Source organism: Lactuca serriola, chromosome 9 (genome assembly GCF_051521515.1).
Source record: "Lactuca serriola cultivar US96UC23 chromosome 9, Lser_US96UC23_V15, whole genome shotgun sequence".
Classification (NCBI taxonomy): domain Eukaryota; kingdom Viridiplantae; phylum Streptophyta; class Magnoliopsida; order Asterales; family Asteraceae; genus Lactuca; species Lactuca serriola.
Window position 1 is genome coordinate 34,612,838 of NC_136416.1, and position 19,597 is coordinate 34,632,434.

The 19,597-nt window shown below is 33.6% G+C and overlaps 2 protein-coding genes and 1 long non-coding RNA gene across 3 annotated transcripts; 1 reads left to right on the forward strand and 2 right to left on the reverse strand.

Annotated features, from left to right (window-relative positions):
- Positions 1–3,220: 3,220 nt before the first annotated feature.
- On the reverse strand, positions 3,221–4,226 carry LOC145077277 (uncharacterized). Its single transcript, XR_013693063.1, has 2 exons — positions 3,923–4,226; positions 3,221–3,753 (listed from the first exon to the last, which is right to left on the reverse strand). It is a non-coding gene; the product is annotated as an uncharacterized LOC145077277 (long non-coding RNA).
- Positions 4,227–8,514: 4,288 nt separating this feature from the next.
- LOC145076690 (putative calcium-transporting ATPase 11, plasma membrane-type) lies at positions 8,515–15,666 on the forward strand. Its single transcript, XM_079022500.1, has 7 exons — positions 8,515–8,875; positions 11,820–11,874; positions 12,036–13,963; positions 14,238–14,393; positions 14,510–14,681; positions 14,766–15,055; positions 15,132–15,666. The coding sequence occupies exons 1-7, from the start codon at positions 8,699–8,701 to the stop codon at positions 15,441–15,443; spliced, it is 3,090 nt and encodes a 1,029-aa protein (XP_078878626.1). The 5' UTR covers positions 8,515–8,698; the 3' UTR covers positions 15,444–15,666.
- On the reverse strand, positions 15,439–18,400 carry LOC145076691 (UDP-URONIC ACID TRANSPORTER 1-like). The gene is made up of 4 exons (XM_079022501.1): positions 17,717–18,400; positions 16,524–16,627; positions 16,178–16,406; positions 15,439–16,028 (listed from the first exon to the last, which is right to left on the reverse strand). The coding sequence occupies exons 1-4, from the start codon at positions 18,194–18,196 to the stop codon at positions 15,882–15,884; spliced, it is 960 nt and encodes a 319-aa protein (XP_078878627.1). The 5' UTR covers positions 18,197–18,400; the 3' UTR covers positions 15,439–15,881.
- Positions 18,401–19,597: the final 1,197 nt, after the last annotated feature.

Here is a 19,597-nt window from a genome sequence, read left to right on the forward strand (position 1 = left end):
TCCTTAAAACATAAGTCTGTCGGGTCTTTGTAGAAGACTGCTTTTATTTAGAAAATATAGGATTTTCTGGAAAGGATGCTTATACACCGTAGATTCTAAACTACTATCTTTCATAAAGTTATTTTGAATAGCAATGCGTACTTATACAAATGACACTAAATACTTATGGACTCACCAGCATTATAAAAATGTTGATACCCGCTTTCAAAATAACTTGTATTCTCAGGTCAGCGATAGACAGGTACATTCCGGGAGCTTTTGTGAAGACAGCCTAGTACCGAGCTGCATATATATTATTCCTTGTATTACTTTGATGTTGCTATGAAATGTAAACTATGTAAAAATTATTACTATTAATGCAATGGTTGTTGTACTTTGATTACTATACGGTATATGTTGTGATACTTGACATGACGTCATCCACCCCAGAACGTTTCCGCCGTTCCGGTTTTGGGGTGTGACAAGTTGCCCCGCGATTCGTGACCAGTGGTTAGGGATGAGATTTAGAACCGGAAAACCAGACCGGAACCGGAACCGAACTGGAACCGGACCCGTTAGAATCGGAATATATAGAACCGGGTCCGGTTCCGGGTTTAAAAATTGGCTTTATCCGGGTTCCAGGTAATCCGGGTTTGGGTCCATTGGGTCCGGGTAAACCGGGTCTAAAATCCGGAACCGGTTTTTGGAACCGGAACCACTTTTAGGGCCGGAACCACTTTTTGTGAAACGTTTACAAGATGCATATCTTATTCGTTTCAACTCCAATTGACATACGGTTTTTTCCAACATGTAGTTTAGAGTTTGTACATGATTCTAGACTATAAATTTGTCATTTTTAGTTTTATATTCATTGACTTACAGTCCTCAAAAGTTGAGATACCAAAGCTGAAAGTTTTTAGTTTTTTAGTTTTTTTGTATTCGGTGAAAGTTTTAAAACATGCATATCTAATTCGTTTGAAGTCGGATTGACATGTGGTTTTTTCCAACTTCTAGTTTACAGTTTGTACATGAGTTTAGACTATAATTTTGTCATTTTTGGTTTAACATTCAATGATTTACAGTCCTTCGAAGTCGGGATATCAAAACTGAAAATTTTCAACTTTTCAGCTATTTGTTTTTGTACTTTGTATTATGTGAAAATATTAACACAAGTATATCTCATTCGTTTAAATTCGGATTGACATGCGGGTTTTTCCAGAGTGTATTTTAAAGTTTGTACATGATTTTAGACTCTAATTTTGTTAATTGTGGTTTCGTATTCAATAAGTTACAGCCCCCCAAAGTCGGGATACCAATATGAAAATTTTCAAAGTTCAACCCACTAAGTAGTAAGTTATTACCAAAAAATTTCGGTTTTTTTGGGTTTTCCGGGTCTAAACCCACTTTATCCGGTTCCAACCTACCCACTTTGATGTTTCCGGGTTTTCCGGTTCTAGAACCACTTTACCCGGAACCATACCCGGAACCGAACCGGAACCGGTTCCTATATACCGGTCCGGTTTCCGGTTCTATAAAATCCCGTTAACCGGTTCCGGGTTTTCCGGATCCGGGTCCATCCGGTCCGGGTTTGGACCCACTTTCATCCCTACAAGTGGTAACCCGTCGAGTGAAAGGTTAACTCGACGAGTCGAGTGAGGATTTATGAGGATTAAGAGGACACGCATGGACTCGCCGAGTCATACGAGTGCACTGGACGAGTTTGGTCAAAGTTTGACCGTTGACTAGAGTTGACTTCAGTTGACCTTAGGGTTTTGGTCAAGCTGGTTCAAGAGAGGTCAGGGAGGGGTAGAATGGTCTTCTACCCATTCTTTAGAAATGAGGACAAGAGAAAGTATTGATTAGAGATGCTATTATGCTGATAAGAGGAGGCTAGGTTTGGTTATCGAACACGAGAGGTTATCCGACATCGTACAAGGTGAGTCTTCTCACTATACTTTACCTAGAGTGGTAATTATGTGACCGGAAGGTCTTATGTGTTATGATGAGTATGTGATGCATGTTGTTATATGATATGTATGTGTTATGTTATGTTATGAGTATTATGATATGGACTGGAAAGTCAACAGTGTATGGGCCAGAAGGTCAAGATGATACGGACCAGAAGGTCAGAGAAGTGGGATCGGAAGGTCTACCAGGACTATGGGACGGAAGTCCCCTGAGACACATTGACCGGAAGGTCTTGTAGAGTTGTATCCTTAAGTGGCGTATATACTGTATGTGGTATTTTGGGGAACTCACTAAGCATTTATGCTTACCGTTTATGTGATATGTGTTTCAGGTACCAACGAGGATCGTGGGAAGGCGCCGACATGATCTGTACATATTGATGGAGTTATATGTATTTGAGATCTTGGGATTGTTTTATTTGGAGGACATGTGTCACATTGGATTTGATATTTCTTATGAATGAAATTATATTTTAAAAATGAAAAAAAAATTGTTTTGGAAATTCACGTTGTTACATCTCTACTGTTTGTTTTTGTTACGCACTTGGTCCCTAATGTTTGTTTTTGTTACGCGCCTGGTCCCGATCTTACCTAAAAATAATATTATTTAAACAAAAAAATGGTGAGATAGGTAAGATAAGGTGAGAGGGGTGGGTTGGGGTGTATCTATTTAAATAAATTAAAAAATCAAGGAAAAAATAGTCTTTTTAGGTAAGACAGCGACCAAGCGCGTAACAAAAACAGATAATAGGGACCTTCCGAATTAAAAAAATAAGTTAAAGACCAAACACGCAAATTACCCCAAACCATAAAGATCATTCGTGTAACAAAATAACTATGAAAAATCAATAGGTTGACAAGTGGCATGACATTAATTAGGAGATCTAATATGGTGACACATAGCAAAATAACTATTTCATTATTAGTATATAGAGATTTTGTTCCAATAAAATAGTACAAAACAAGATTTCGATGAGTACAAAATATATCAAGATAAAGATATGAATCACAAATCACAAACAATCTAAAATGGTAGTTGATTTTTCCGATGAATGATTTAATACTTCAAAGGAATAATTAATGTATGAACTTAATATATGGATAATTAATATAGGAGCTAATAATATAAGATCTTATATATTTTTACGTAAATAATAATCCTTAACCTAAATACCAGTTTTTTTTTTCAAAATAAAATCATACATCAACTCGGAAATCCATATACGTACGACGATCTTCTCCAGCCCGCTATTTCCGTTCATCTTCAATCGGTAAGATTCAAAATCACTATTATTAGTCATAAAAAGAAAATTACAAATATCAAAATAATATGCCAATAGTTAATTAATATCTCATTGATTTAGTTAGAAATTTTGTTAGGTCTTTAAATCACATAAAAAAGAATAAGGGCCTGTTTGGTAAGTCTTCTAATTGGGTCCAAAATTAGGACCCGATACTTAATCCCCAATTAGCTTGTTTGTTTTGTCTTTAGCATCCTTGGACTCGGTCCAACTCAGGGACTCGGTCCCTAATTTTATGCTGATTCGGTCCTCCAACAAAAAGAAGCCGACTCGATCCTTTTTTTTTTCCTTTCACGTATTTTCCCTTCATCTTTGTTACTCCTGTACGCCTTTGCTTCTTCCTGAAGGTCATCTTCGAATGATTGTGGTCGTAGTTGTGGCCTCCTCTTATCGAAATTAAGGGAGACTGTGACTTAATTTTCGCTAGTAGACAACAACCACAAGAACGGATCTCGGCTTCGGAAGATGACATCGATTGGGTGAAGACCCAGATCGAAGTGAATGGACTGCATATGCAGGATAATGTATATTAACAATCTGTATAGAACAATTTCAGAAAACTAGATGAAAACTACTAGAAGAACATATTTTTTGATCGGTGGGTTCATAAAAATGCAAATTTGAAAAGATCTGGAAGATGAAGAAGGGATTAGATTTAAGAAAAGTGAATATTACCTTCGGATTGGAAGATGAATTATGAAGCAAAGAATGTGAAAGCTGGAATTATGGAAGGAAGAGTAGTGAAGGAGCTGCCAAAACCTTACGCCTAAACAAGAAGATGAGACACTCTAAAGAAGGGAAAATTGGGTATGTTTATGTTAGAGCAAGAAAAAGTGAAGCAACAGATAACAATAGTCTTGCTAAAAGGGTACTTTCTATATTCTTGAATTTCCATTTTTACCCTTCATCCACTTTATTCCAAAATGTAGTATGAATTATATTATATGTACAACAACACTACTTCATCGTGTTAAAATAGCAAAATACATATTGTCAAATATTATTATTTTATTTATAATATTATTTTTATATTTTAATAACTTATATTTGTAGATGACAAAATATAATAATTAATAACTATAGGTGTAAGTGAGTCGAGCAATTCGTATGTGGTTATAAGGGTAATATCGTCATTTTTTTTATCATTCATCATAGTCGGTCAGAAAAATAATCAAACAACATAAACTCAGTTAGATGTGGACTCGGTCAGAACTTCTAACTCAGTCAACTCTAATTCAGTTAGCAACTATCAAACGACCCCTAAGAAAAGTTACAGTGACCACATGTGCTTTTAGTTTGAATAATTACATATTTTTCGGATGTTAGTTTCGAATCACGTAAGAAGTAAACATATATTAAGTTTTGAATATGATTGTTTTTCTTGAACCACATATAATTTATATGATTGTTTTTGAATAATTACATGATTGTTTTTCTTGAACCACATATAACTTATATGTGGTTCAAAAATAATTTAATTAGCCACTTTTTAGATTTCCTTCTTTTTTATTCGTATTCAATTACCGATTTCCTCAAATACTGAATATCAATCTGATTATTCTTTCTTCATTTTTAGTCGTAATTCGTTAATCTTTATCTCGTTTGAATCGGATATATCGGAATTCATTATCAAGATTCTTTCTTTATATAATTCGTTAGCAATTACACATATTTGTTCAATTTGCGTCGTTTTATGCATTTATTGAGAAGTTTCACATCTGTATTGCAATTGTTTAATCAAATATTTGTTGTGAAGTTTGAGATATGTATTGCAATTGCATCATCTGATCGGAGCTGGTTTAATTTCCAAGCAGATCGTTTTTACGCTCTGAAGTGAGACAAATTCGAAATTGATCAAGGTTTCATATGATCTATATTGCAATTACAACATCTGATCGAAGTTGATTTAATTTTCAAGCAGATCGTTTTTTGTGTTTTTTGTTTTAATTTTGGTGTCGTTCAGTTTCTATTTTATTTTATCATGATTTTCATCGATATTAAGATTGTTTTTGTTGTTTATTACAATTTAATTGGTTTATCATGTCAAATTCGAGTGTTATTGATGGTGAATTGTATTCTTCCATGTATGAGAGTGAAAAAGAAGATGTTGATTACTCATTTATTGAAGACATCACTAATTAAATTTTTATCTTGTTTTTAATTTTGTTGATGATCATGTATTTACATATGAATCTATAAATCTGAATAAATTATTTTCTTATTTGTATATGAATAAACGTGTGATAATTGTAATTTTGAATTTATTATTAACTTTGTTTTATTCATATATGAATAAGTACTGTTTTTATTTTATATTTTTTTGAATCATATGAATTTCATGTATTCATATATGATTGTTTTATCCATACATTCATAAACATTATTTTTTGGTTTATTCATATGTGAATAAAGTGTGTCTTTGTGTTTATTATTGATTATAATAAAGTGTCACTAGATTGACTTAGATTTTATAATTATTTATTAGTTAAATCTCCGAGTTCAGTAGATGATTGTAGTAATGTAATTGGAGAACATGTCTATAAGTCAAATGTACCTATTTAATTTATTCCATTTGAATGTTTAATCTTCAAATCATTAAATTGGTCATCAAAATGTATTCTGAATATGCTGAAACTGGTGGTTTTGATATGGGACTGAGCACACGGATAATGTTTGATAACAAGATTATAAAGAAAAAACATGTTATATGTAATCGTGGTGGCAAACAGAAAAAGAAATCTTGTGACACATTGGGTACAAGTGGTGTTAGGAGGAAACGAAATTCAAATTCAAGAATTATTGGTTGTCAAGCAAAGATTATATTTAAATTTGTGTATGGAACTCCAGATTATAAAGTTTTTCAGTTTGATAAACTTCACAACCATCCACTTGAGATGAGAAGTGATTTAAAAAAAAAATGAGACAAAGGTTATATTCAGAAAAAGAGTTTATAGTGTGTTTCCACATCAAAAATAGGCTCAAATATGACTCATAAGTTGAAGGCAAGTCTTAGAGGTAACTATGAGTTTGTAAAGCCTGACTCAAATATTCGATTAAATTAAAATTATAAAAATAAAATTTTATGATTCAGTTGAATAAATCAAAAATCAGAATACACGAAAGAAAAATGTCAACAACAATGTAAACTTATAATTATAAAATAAAATACAAAAAAATGAATTATAAATAAAATGATTAAATAATAAAAATAAGAGTAAATTACACGAATGGTCCCTATGGTTTGGGGTAATTTGTACGTTCGGTCCCTAACTTATTTTTTTAAGTCGGAAGGTTTCTACTGTTTGCTTTTGTTACACGTTTGGTCCATATTATTTGTTTTTGTTACACACTTGGTCCTTGTATTGCCTAAAAAAACTATTATTTAAATATGGAAAAATGATGGGATGAGTAAGGTAAGATGAGGGTAGCAAGGTTGAGGGTGTTTATTTAAATAAATTAAAAAATCAAGGGCAACGTAGTACTTTTAGGTAAGATAGAGACCAAATGCGTAACAAAATCAAATGATAGGGACCTTCCGAGTTAAAAAATAAGTTAGGGACCAAACACACAAATTACACTAACCCATAGAGACCATTCGTGTAATTTACTATAAAAATAAACTCGATAGTGGACTATTATGATAATTGGGCCTTAATGGTATTTATTTAATGAATGGTGCTTGTGTGATGCATGGCTTCAATTTGAGGACTATTTGAGGAATATAAGATGGAATAGCGTAATACAAGAAAAAATACTAATAGTCCCATTCATAACGCCTGGATTCGATCATGGTACGCAAGTATGGAGTGAAAAATGCTTTAACCATCTCGCCTCTTATCAAGACGGGCCCAGTGTGGTCGCACACCCAACACATACTTAGGGCCGACTCTGAAATTACTTATTGGAGTTTAATTGTCAATATGATGTTTTGGACTCTATATTTTGGGCCGATGAAATGGAGAAAACATATTATGTTGAATTTGGTGATGTTATCTCATTTGATGCGATTTTCCGAACAAACAAATAAGTTATTTTATCTAGTTTTTTATAGCTTATTTATATATGAATATTTTAACTTTATGTTTAATGTCCAGTTTTGAATATTGAAATTATTTTAATATAATTTTATATTTATGTTTTATTATTATTATTATTATTATAACTCTATTCATGCATGAATAGTTTTATATTCACTTATGAATACATCAAAAATTGACTTTAATAAACACTTTTTTTAATGTTATAGGTATGGAATGATTTTTGTTTCATTTACTGCTATTGACCATCATAAAAAGTCAATTACTGTTGGAACGGGGTTGCTAAGAAATAAAAACATTGAGTCTTACTATTGGTTACTTAAAATGTTTCTTAAAATTCATAGGAAAAAACCAACACTAGTTTTAAACGATCAAGATATGACAATAAAACAAGTTATTAAGAATGTGTTTCTTAATTCAAAGCACATATTATGTATGTAATCTAAGAAACCTGGTTTCTAGATTCAATTTCGATGGTTTCCCTATTTAAAATGCAAAATGTTACTTTAATGACATATTGCCTTAAAAATTAATGATCAATTCGGAATAAACACCAAATTTGGTTGTGTTACAGTATCAATTTTCATTTATAACATTACTATAAACAATTTTCAATATTTATTTTAAAATCATCTTTAAATTCGCAAACTATTAAAATTTTCGTTCTTAATTGTATTTATTTAGCTATATGAGGTTGTTCTCAAAAAGTCAAAATTGGTGTTGTCCTAAATGATTGAGGTCGTTTGAAATTATTAATATCAAATAATGTATCTATTGAGTTTTTTTATTTGTAATTTGGTGATAAAGTCAAAACGTTTATTGATAAAATAAAGTCATAAAAATTGATGAATATCAAATACTTTAAACTATAATACCTGATAAATTTGACTCGATTATTCTTTATTTTTCCTATACAACATTTAATGGTGACCCGTAAATGTTGTTGACTAGTAAAACATTATGAAATGATTACATAGCGAACCAAAGAGTTGTTCCTGATTTTATTATCACATACCTCAACTATATTATATAGTTGCGTATTTTTTTTGTTCAAATAAAGATGGTGAAAATGATTTATATGGCTTCACATAAAAATTTCTAATCTACAAAATTGTATATAAAACGTTCTTTTAGTACAAACTAAAATAAAATTCTCTCTTTTTTACATAAAATGTCCCAATCTAAAGAGCAAATTCAGAGCGTGTTCGATTGACCACGAGTGAGACACCGAGGCGCGTTTGGATCTGTGATCAGTCATTATTGTTCATCTGGTCTTCCATTGGTCTATTCGACCTTAACAACCACTTGCTTTTGGCTCACCGAAGCTTCAAAATACTCGCTGTTTTTTCTGTTTCGATTAAGTTCCCTGATTTTCCTTTCCTCACTCTCTCGCTAAACTGATCAACTATCTGCAATGGTGGAAAGCTACCTAGGCGACGAGTTTCATCTTCCGCCTAAGAATCCGTCGGATGAAGCACTGAAGAACTGGCGCAAAGCCTGCTACCTCGTCAAGAACCGTAGCCGAAGATTCCGGCATGTCGCAGACCTCCCTAAGCGGTCTATTCATCGGGATAGGATTTCCAAAATCAAGGTTCCATTACTCTCCTTTAACCTTCCAACCTAGCTAATTACTATTTTGTCGATTGAATGATTTCAGATCTGTGTGTTTTAATGTATATATGCTGTGTGTGAACAAAGTAAATCACTGAAATCATCTGGTAAATACAACAGTCGAAACGATTATTCGATTATAAGTTATAACCATCGACATTAAAAACTACTGATTCCTGATTGGAGAGTTATGAAAATGCTGGATTCTTTTTCCTTTATCTATCGTTCTTAGTTTTCCGAGCATACATATCACTGTTCTTCATTATACCCAAAATCTATTGAAATGAACAAATTTAGTTATTAATTTATTATGTGTCTATGGTAATTTGTTTGTAATACAAAAGGTGGGATCTGATCCTGTAGATTATCAAAAGAAAATGCCTTCACATTTAGACAACTTTTAGTTTGAAACACCATACTTGTTTTTATTGACTTCTGACATTGTTTTTGATGATGATGAGACATTCATGATAATTATCTTTATCTTTGCGTTATAGTGTTATTTATGTGGTATAGAGACTATTGAGGGATCACGATCATACAACATTATGATAAGTAAATTCTATATGAAATATAATAAAATGATAACAGTGAAGATGCTGTGTTTGCGGGGTCGGAGAAATAACAAAATTGGCAAATATCTATATATAGTATATTATTTTAAGGTTTTTCCTTATCGTGACCACTCGGCTCATGTTAGCGAAACCTGTATTTCCCACTCGTTATTGTAACTTTTTCCCAAAGAACCTTATTTCTTCAGTATTTTAAGAAGAAAAAAAAAATATAGCCCAAACATGACTTTTTGTTCGGAAAGTAACCTTTCTATTATAATTTTTTATTGGGTAAAGAATCATATTCGTGAAGTTTATCAGATGCGTCTTTCATAATTCCGTTAAATTTATAGAATTGATAATCGTTATCTTTTTTCTTTAAAATATTAAGCCTTGATTTATATTTTAGAGGCTGTTATAACTACCTTGGTTGTTTGGTGGAGACAACTTGTTGAGCCTAACCAACATCAACATATAGATGCTTTTCATAAATTTGGTCAAGCACTTAAAGTCCATGGTAAAATGTATTTAAATTCTTCGAAAGAGAAAATGTTTATATTAAACTTAAGGTAAACTTTCAAATAATATAATGATTCTAACTTTATCTATTTTTTATTTTCTTAACATAATGTTTCTATCAGGTGATAAATTTTTCAAGATCCCTTTATCCAGAATAGAAGTTATTTAGGAAATTTAACTAGTATTTCAGAATCTTCAGACTTGTGACAGCTTCCTCGAAATTTCTCTCCATTTTTCATAGACTTTTGGGCTCCACTAACTAAAATCTCCAATCATCGATTGCTTTGCCACATTATATCTCCACTATAACTTTATCATACCAAATATTATTAACTTAAATCATCTCAATCATTGTCATTTTTTAAAGTTTTTACAAAATTAAATAAAATTATTTTATAAATCCTCTTATCTAATTTTATCGGCATCCAACCTATGGACAAAAGACAAGAAAATGGTTAAAAAGGTTGTAAGTTACTCAATACATAGTTTTGAGCATACGATGATTTACGTAATTTAGTCTAATACAAAATTAACAAACGAAGATACATAAATAGTAAATACTGATCGGTTCTGGTGACTTCATGGAACAAATTCATGATAAATTTTGGAATTACAAAATATCCTCATGCCTTTAATAAATCATTTTAAATTGGGTAAATGACACAAAAAAACATTTTTTTTATACAGAAATTCGATTTTGACACCATTTTTTTTTTTGTCAATTTTGACACTGTGTTTTTCAATTTGTTACAATTCTGACCACTTGACCGGTTAATCAGGTTACATGCTGACGTGGCATGATGACGTGTCAGTTTTGATGATGTGGCATGCTGACGTGTCAAAATTGATTTTTTTTTTACAAAAAACATTAAGTTTTCATTTTTTCGATTTTGACACTAAGTTTAATATTTTCTTTCAACTTTGACTCTATGTTTTTTTGTTTCAAATTGAACATTATTTTTTTCAATTTTGTTCAATGTTAACAATTTTTTATTTGAAACCGTATAAATATTTTTTTAATACATTTAAACCGTATAAATATGTTTTTTTTTTCATTTAAAAACCATAGTTTTGTATAAATATATTTTTTTTTACACTCAAACCATATTTTTATGTATAAATATGAATTAGTTATATAAAAATTGTAGTTTATATTAAATATGCAACTTTAAAATGTGGTTTTTAAACGAAAAAAATATGCTTATACGGTTAAAATGTAATAAAAAAATATATTTATACTGTTTCAAATGAAAAATAGACAAAATTGAACAAAATTTGATAAATGATGTTCGATTGGAACAAAAAAACATACTGTCAAAATTGAAATAAAAAATTAAACTTAGTGTCAAAATCGAAAAAAAATGAAAACTTAGTGTTTGATGTGGGAAAAAAAATCAATTTTGATACGTCAGCATGCCACGTCATCAAAACTACCACGTCAGCATGTAACCTGGTTAATCGGTCAAGTTGTCAGAATTGTAACAAAATTGAAACACAGTGTCAAAATTAACATAAAAAAAACACGGTGTCAAAATCGAATTTATGTGTAAAAAGAGTGTTTTTTGTGTCATTTAGCCTTTTAAATTGGGTAAGTTATGAAGTGGCTTATTTTTTGCACACATGTTCAGTTCTATTAAGAATTTTGAAGAGTGCACTTTCAGTCTTCATCTTCTCCCGATCTCTCACTTTAGTTTCACCAAGTTCTCCCTTTGTATGCAATGTTCATACTTGCAAAGATTAATTGGAACTTTATTTATTTATTAATCTTAACTACCCAAACCACCTCATGACTATAGTTACATTCATATGATAAAAAGCTAATAATGTTCTCTCTTTTGTCTTCAACGTTCCCAGGAAAACCTGCGGGTTAGCTTTTACACTGTGAGAGCAGCATTGCGATTTATGGATGGTATGCTACTGCTCCTTGCGATAATTGAAATGCTGCATGAAATCAATCAACCGTTTCTTTCTAATTAACCATCGGAGTTCTGTTATGTCTTTATCCATTATTCATTCATTAATAACAAATTAATACCACCTTATTACAAATTTGCAATCCTGTCTCAACAGGCGCTCCTCATTTAGAAAATCATCAAACACCAGATGCAAAAGCCTCCGACATCCGTAATAATCCAGATAACCTCGCATCCATGGTTCAAAACTATAGCATCAAAACGTTACGATCGCTGGGTGGAGTTGATGGAGTCGCTAAAGCCATAGACGTATCTATAGATGAAGGCGTCAAATCCACGGATTTATCCATTAGACAAGACACTTACGGCGTCAACAAATACACAGAAAAGCCTTCGAAAAGCTTTTTTATGTTCGTCTGGGAGGCTCTTCATGATCTAACTCTCATCATCCTTATAGTCTGTGCAGTTGTTTCCATAGGTGTAGGCCTCGCCACGGAAGGCTTTCCAGATGGAATATACGATGGATTGGGAATCCTTCTTAGTATTTTACTAGTAGTTACCGTTACTGCCGTTAGCGACTACAGACAATCCTTACAATTCAAGGATTTAGACAAGGAAAAGAAGAAGATTTCATGTCACGTAACCAGAGATGGATACCGGAAAAAGGTGTCGATTTACGATTTGGTTGTCGGAGACGTCGTCCATTTATCAATCGGCGATCAAGTTCCGGCCGATGGAATATTCATATCTGGATACAGTTTGTTGATCGACGAATCTAGTTTGACCGGAGAGAGCCGTGCAGTCAACGTAGACGAGACTAAACCGTTTCTTCTCGGTGGGACCAAAGTCCAAGACGGCTCAGCCAAGATGCTTATAGCCGCCGTCGGGATGAGAACCGAATGGGGAAAATTAATGGAAACTTTAAGCGAAGAGGGAGAAACCGAAACCCCACTTCAAGTCAAATTAAACGGCGTCGCTACAATCATCGGTAAAATCGGTTTGATCTTCGCAGTGTTGACTTTTCTTGTCTTGACTATCCGGTTCTTAATAGAAAAAGCATTGCGACAAGAATTTTCAAGCTGGAATTCGAGTGACGCATTAACTATGTTAGACTATTTTGCCACTGCAGTAACCATTATCGTTGTTGCTGTCCCGGAAGGACTGCCATTAGCCGTGACTTTAAGTCTCGCGTTTGCTATGAAAAAATTGATGAACGACAAGGCACTCGTGAGACATCTATCTGCATGTGAAACAATGGGTTCTTCCACTAACATATGCACCGATAAAACCGGGACTTTAACCACAAATCATATGGTCGTTGACAAAATATACGTATCCGGTAAGACAAAAGACGTAAACGCCCCTCCGGAACTCCCCGAAAACGTGTTGACCATTCTCTTACAGTGTATATTCGAATGTACGAGTTCCGAAGTGGTCAAGGGTACCGATGGAAAAACTTCAATTCTAGGCACTCCTACCGAATCCGCGATATTGGAATATGGATTACATTTAGGTGGTGATTTTGGGACAGTTCGTAGCGAGATTAAGATACTAAAAATGGAGCCGTTTAATTCTTCCAAAAAGAGAATGTCGGTCATTACCAAACTGCCCGGCGGGCAGATACGCGCGTTTATCAAAGGCGCGTCTGAAATAGTATTAGGAATGTGTGACAAGTTATTGGATGGAAGTGGAGAAAGTGTTGTAATATCTGAAGAGAAAGTGAGATTTATTACGAGTGTTATAAATGGATTTGCGAGTAATGCTTTGAGGACTCTTTGTTTGGCTTATGTTGATGTGGAAGGGGAAGGTGAGTTTGATATGAAAAAAGAGTTGCCAAATTGTGGGTATACGTTGATTGCGGTTGTTGGTATTAAGGATCCGCTTAGGCCAGGGGTTAAGGAAGCAGTGGAGACTTGTTTAGCAGCTGGGATTACTGTTCGTATGGTTACGGGTGATAATATTAACACGGCTCGAGCCATTGCTGAGGAATGTGGTATACTGACTGAAGGTGGGTTAGCCATTGAAGGCCCAGTGTTTCGAGCTAAATCTGAGGCAGAAAAGCGTGAACTAGCACCAAAAATTCAGGTACAAACGAAAAAACGTGGTCTCGAGTTTTTTTTTTTTTTTTTTTTTTGAAGGAAAGAAATGATCATTTTTTTCTCCTTCAAAACCATCTGCCCAATTTTGGGCTGATTAGGAAGGGAAAACAATCAAACATAACTAACTTTCCTTCATTTCCTTCCAACTCCAGAACAAATGTAACTATTTTTTTTTCTTTTCCTTTATTTTGAAACTCGGGAGAATAGGTCCATAATTCTCCAAGACAAGTAATGACTCACAATCCTTAAATACATTACAGGTAATGGCTAGATCATCCCCAACAGACAAGTTAAAGCTTGTAGAGCATTTGAGGGGTCTGTCTGAAGTTGTTGCAGTCACAGGTGATGGGACAAATGATGCTCCAGCTTTACATGAATCAGATATCGGATTCGCCATGGGTATAGCTGGAACAGAGGTTGGTTTATGTCTCATATTCATGTCAATTTAGTATAAAAAAAATTAAGTTAATGAAAACACGATCCCATCTATAATATATTAGTGAGAAGAAGCTGATGTCATGTCTATGTATAGGTTGCAAAAGAACAAGCTGATGTAATCGTGTTGGACGATGATTTTGCAACAATCGTAAAAGTAGCAAAATGGGGACGTGCAGTTTACATAAACATTCAGAAGTTTGTTCAGTTTCAGTTAACTGTTAATATCGTTGCTCTGATGATTAATTTTGTTTCAGCATGCATTACAGGTTGGTTTGTTAGTCTTTTCTTTTCTTTCTCACATGTTTTGTAAATTGTACTTACATAGTTGCATGGGTTTGAATATTTTTCAGGGTCTGCACCCCTTACTGCTGTGCAGTTGCTATGGGTGAACCTGATCATGGACACTTTAGGTGCATTGGCTCTAGCCACTGAACCACCAAATGATGGACTCATGAACAGGCCACCTGTTAAACGAACCGAAAGTTTTATTACAAAGACCATGTGGCGAAATATTATTGGCCAAAGTGTTTACCAAATGGCTGTCCTATTCGTCTTGAATTTCGCCGGAAAATCCATTCTCAATTTGGACTCAACTGAAATCCTCAATACTTTCATCTTCAACACATTTGTCTTCTGTCAGGTAATTGAAAATGGCAACTTACTTTTTCATTTATATGTGCTTTATAACAATTTTTTGGAGAATTGTGTATGTGTAGGTCTTTAATGAAGTAAACAGCCGGGACATTCATAAGATAAACGTGTTTCATGGCATGTTGAGCAGTTGGATTTTCGTTGGTGTCATGGTGTCTACAGTTGTTTTTCAAGTTATCATTGTGGAGTTCCTTGGCACTTTTGCGAGCACTGTGCCACTAGACTGGGAACTCTGGGCACTTAGCATTGCAATTGGGTTCGTGAGCATGCCAATTGCCATTGTTTTGAAGTGCATTCCTGTTGAGAAGTCACCCGTGAAACAACAGAAACGCCATGATGGTTATGTTATTATCCCTGGTGGCCCAGATGGTGTTTGATGAAATGCCAAAAAGAACATAAACAAACCCAACTTCAGGTTTATGAAGCATTTACAATTTACAAGGGGTACTTCTCAACTGTTTTTTTTTTTTTCGGTGGTTAGACAAACAACCCTAACAATAGCTCAAAGCTTCCATAACTCAACAATTTTGATGCACCTGTATGTACCATTTGGAATTTCAAATTTCGTATCATCTAAGTCATGCAAAATCCTAAGCATAATCATCTCTAAACGGTAACAATTATACAACACATATCAACTTCACTATTTAGTATTCACTCCCCCACAAAACGAAGACCACGATTGGCATCTAACGCAATTATATATAAGAATGGGGACACTATAATTGGTATCTAACTCTCTCCCAATAATAAATGGAGCTAGATCAAATTTTCTCATAAGCTCTACTATACTGACTAAATTGCAAACATCGTTTTCATTTGTATCTCCTTTTGGCTTCTCCATAAGCAATCACACCCATAACAGTCAAGGAGTAGCCAGCTATACCTAAAGGGGTAACCGGATTACGGAAAATGAGTATTGAGATAACAACCGCTACAGCACCTTTAGCATTCCCTAATACCTGACCATACCATATACAAATACTTCAACTTAATTTGCAGTATAAAAAAGAAAGAATCATGGCTAAATTCGCAAGCTCGATCCATGAATATGGAATGTACTAAGTTTGAACTCAAAAGTGAAAACAGAGAGCAAGAAGAAACAAGCAACCTGTAGAGTTAGTGCACTTGTGTGCTTGGTGACCAAAAAATTGGTCAAGTTAGCAGCATAAGCCATGGTTGAATTCACAGAAAGCAGTAACCACATGAATCTATGCTTTAACCCGAGAGCAATGGTGGCATCTGACACATCTGGTTCCATTAAAAGTGCTGTTGGCAATAAAAACACAATAGCCATTGGGGACATATAAAGCAAAAGGTTCATTGAATTTAACTTCTCCCTGCAACAATAAAATCATTAAATGTACATTCACATATTTGGCTCCATTGACATACTCCAAGTCAAAAACAAATTTACATATACACCCTTAGCAGAAAGTAGAAGTTAGTTTATTTACCCCTCTGAAGAAAGTAGGATACCCTGAAGAACAGACTTGAAGGCCCTAGCAGCAGTTGCACTTATGCACATGATAAATCCATACAGCTGAAAACTTGGTTCACCCTGTAATAACAAACAATTTGACTTATTATTTTTGCCTCGCTTAAACAAAATCTCAACATTACTCTCCATGGGAATGTGTAATTTGTTGTTTCTTTTTTTACTTACTACAGTAATGTAGATAAAGTATAAGTTGTTCTACATTGAAGCTTTTATATAGTATGTTGATTAAGATGCCAATTGCATTCAGAGGATTGGGTTGACATGTTTTTCAATAAAAAGATGAAAATGGGCTTTAATGAAAAGTTACAAACAATAAATAATAATAATACTAAAAAAATAAATAAATAAAAATAATAAAAAACAAAAAAAAAAAAAAAACTATATGGGTTCAATGTAGATGTCAAAGAAAATGTAAACACATCCCTGGCCACCCCAACAACTAAAACATAAGGAATACAACAACAAAACCTATAAAAGGGAAACATATACAGACAATAAAGCATAAAGCAGGTATACAGATATTATGTAAAGAAATTGTAAAGCATGTATATACATAGGGAATACAACGAAACATAGGAGATATTATGTAAAGAAATTGTAAAGCATGTATATACATAGGGAATACAAAGAAACATAGGAAATACAACGACAAGACCCATAAAGCGTAAGCAGATACAAACAATAAAAACATAAAGCAAGCATACAAACATTTTATAAAAAAGTGTAAAACACATCGATGGCCACCCGACAACCGAAACATTGGGAATACAACGAAAAAAACTCAAAAAGGGAAACATATAGACACAATAAAGCATAAATCATGTGTAAAGACATCAAAGCATAAATGCTTACATTTTCCTTTATATGTTTTTACATTGATGCTTTTATTGTTTAGCTCAAAAAGTTTCCATAATAAACGTCTCCATATAGATTAATCAAGTTATGGACTTCTTTATATTAACATGGCAAATTGGCAAATACTTTATGAACTTCAAATTCAAAAACGAATTCAGTTTACTATTAAAAGTCAAGATTGGCAATCTGTAATGACATATATGGTAAGATTAAAACCCAGATCATAAACCACTAAAATAAATCTTTTCTTAATTCTATCATTGTAATAAAATAAGACGTGAACATGATACATACCCCGCTTGCAATCACAACGCCAGTAACAACAGGAACAAGAGCACCATAAGTAATCCATGCTTCTCTTTTGAAGGTCATCATATAGGCAAACAGGGCGGTGAAAAACGGCGTCGTTGCACCGATGGCTTGATTGAAGGAAACCGGAAGAAATCTGAGAGAAATATTCCCTCCGACAACCGACCCACAAAAAACAACACTCAGGGTCGCAATCCTTAAAAACTGCGACCTAGATTTGATCTTCTGAAATGGCACAACTTTGAGGAACACAATGGAGATGTAGCTGAGGATGCCGGAAGCTGACATATGACACATTGTGAGGAAAATTGGGAATCTGAAGCCATAACTGGAGAGCAAGAACTTGTTGAGGAGAAGAACGCCGATGTTTGATGAGTACCAGAGGAATATGAGTAATGAGACGAACACAAATTGGTTTGATGATGATTGTGAGATTGATGATGATGAGGAGGTCGTAGGTAACATTTTTTCTGGGTTTTTCCCTTGAAAAAAATCAAGGATTTGAAGGAGGAGGAAGAAGGTGGGTAGTCATTGGGGTTGAAACAATGGTGGCAAAAACATTCGATTTCGGGTATCTAAAATTACATGGAATTCAACGTGATGATTTGTGCGGTGAAATTATCGTGGCATTTGGGCAGGTGAGGTGGGATGGAGTTTTTGAGGAGGAAGTGTGTCATTGTCACAAGGCAACAATCGGGTCAAAACGCCAATTTGTTTGATTTGTGATGACGTAAGGGTAGTGTCATTACTCATTACTTTCTTAGATAATCCAGAATTTATTTAATAATATGAATATGAATTCATACAAATACAATGTTAGAGAATATTACATCATCTCTATGGTATGGTATGTTGCTTTTTAATTGTGGCAGAAACTTAACATAACTAACTACAAATTTTTTTTAATTATCGATCTGCCCTTATTTTTATTTTTTTTTTAAGTTTTTCTCATTATTTATATCAATGTTATGGATGAAGCCTACCACATCCATGTAGAGCTTTACCATCTAAAGTCCTAACAAACATGTCTATTCCAATCCACCATATCAAAACCACCAAAACAACAAAAATCAGCATCGATGATTGGTGACAGCCATCTCCACCGCTACATCTTTCACTTTGTGGCCATTAAACATCAATATACCAATGCTAACTTTGCCATAAAATCCCATCAGTACATAATTGCCAAACTCGTACAACAAACATGGTTCCTAACGTCTTATGGTTCCTTGAGAATCTTCATTTTAGTGCAAACTTCAAAAACCGTTGTGCCTTTAAAATAGACGATGTCTTAGGCGATCAATATTGAATACTTTTTGAAGATGGATCTACAAATTCGTGGTTTAGGTTTTAAAAGAAAAACATGTCGCCTCCTTCCTCGTTATTCGATATCACTTTCTGCCCCATTATTCACAACCATCCATACTCTTGTAGACCACTTACAACCCTTGTTTTACTTATTGGGCAATTATGGGGTCCTTGCCCATGTAGACTAACCTTGTTTTGATGAATCCCAATTGATTATACTTCTAACCCACGCAAGATTTGGGATCGAATATGCATAATGACGAAAGATGATGTATGGTTGATTTGTTTATAAGGCTTGATTCAAAAATTATTTCTAATGTTTGATCGTAGTTTTGTTTCATGTGTGTTTAACAAGATCCTAGTCGTGATTTGGAATTCTTCTAGTGGGTGGATGTATGCAAGTTTGAGCACAATAAATAAACTTATGCAAAAGACATCTAAATAACCGTACAATTACTTTTTGAAAAATGAAGGGACTAAGTATGCATCTAATGATTAAGTATGGAGGGGTGAGAAATATGAGAATAATGAATACTAGATTTAATTTTTTTTTTTTTT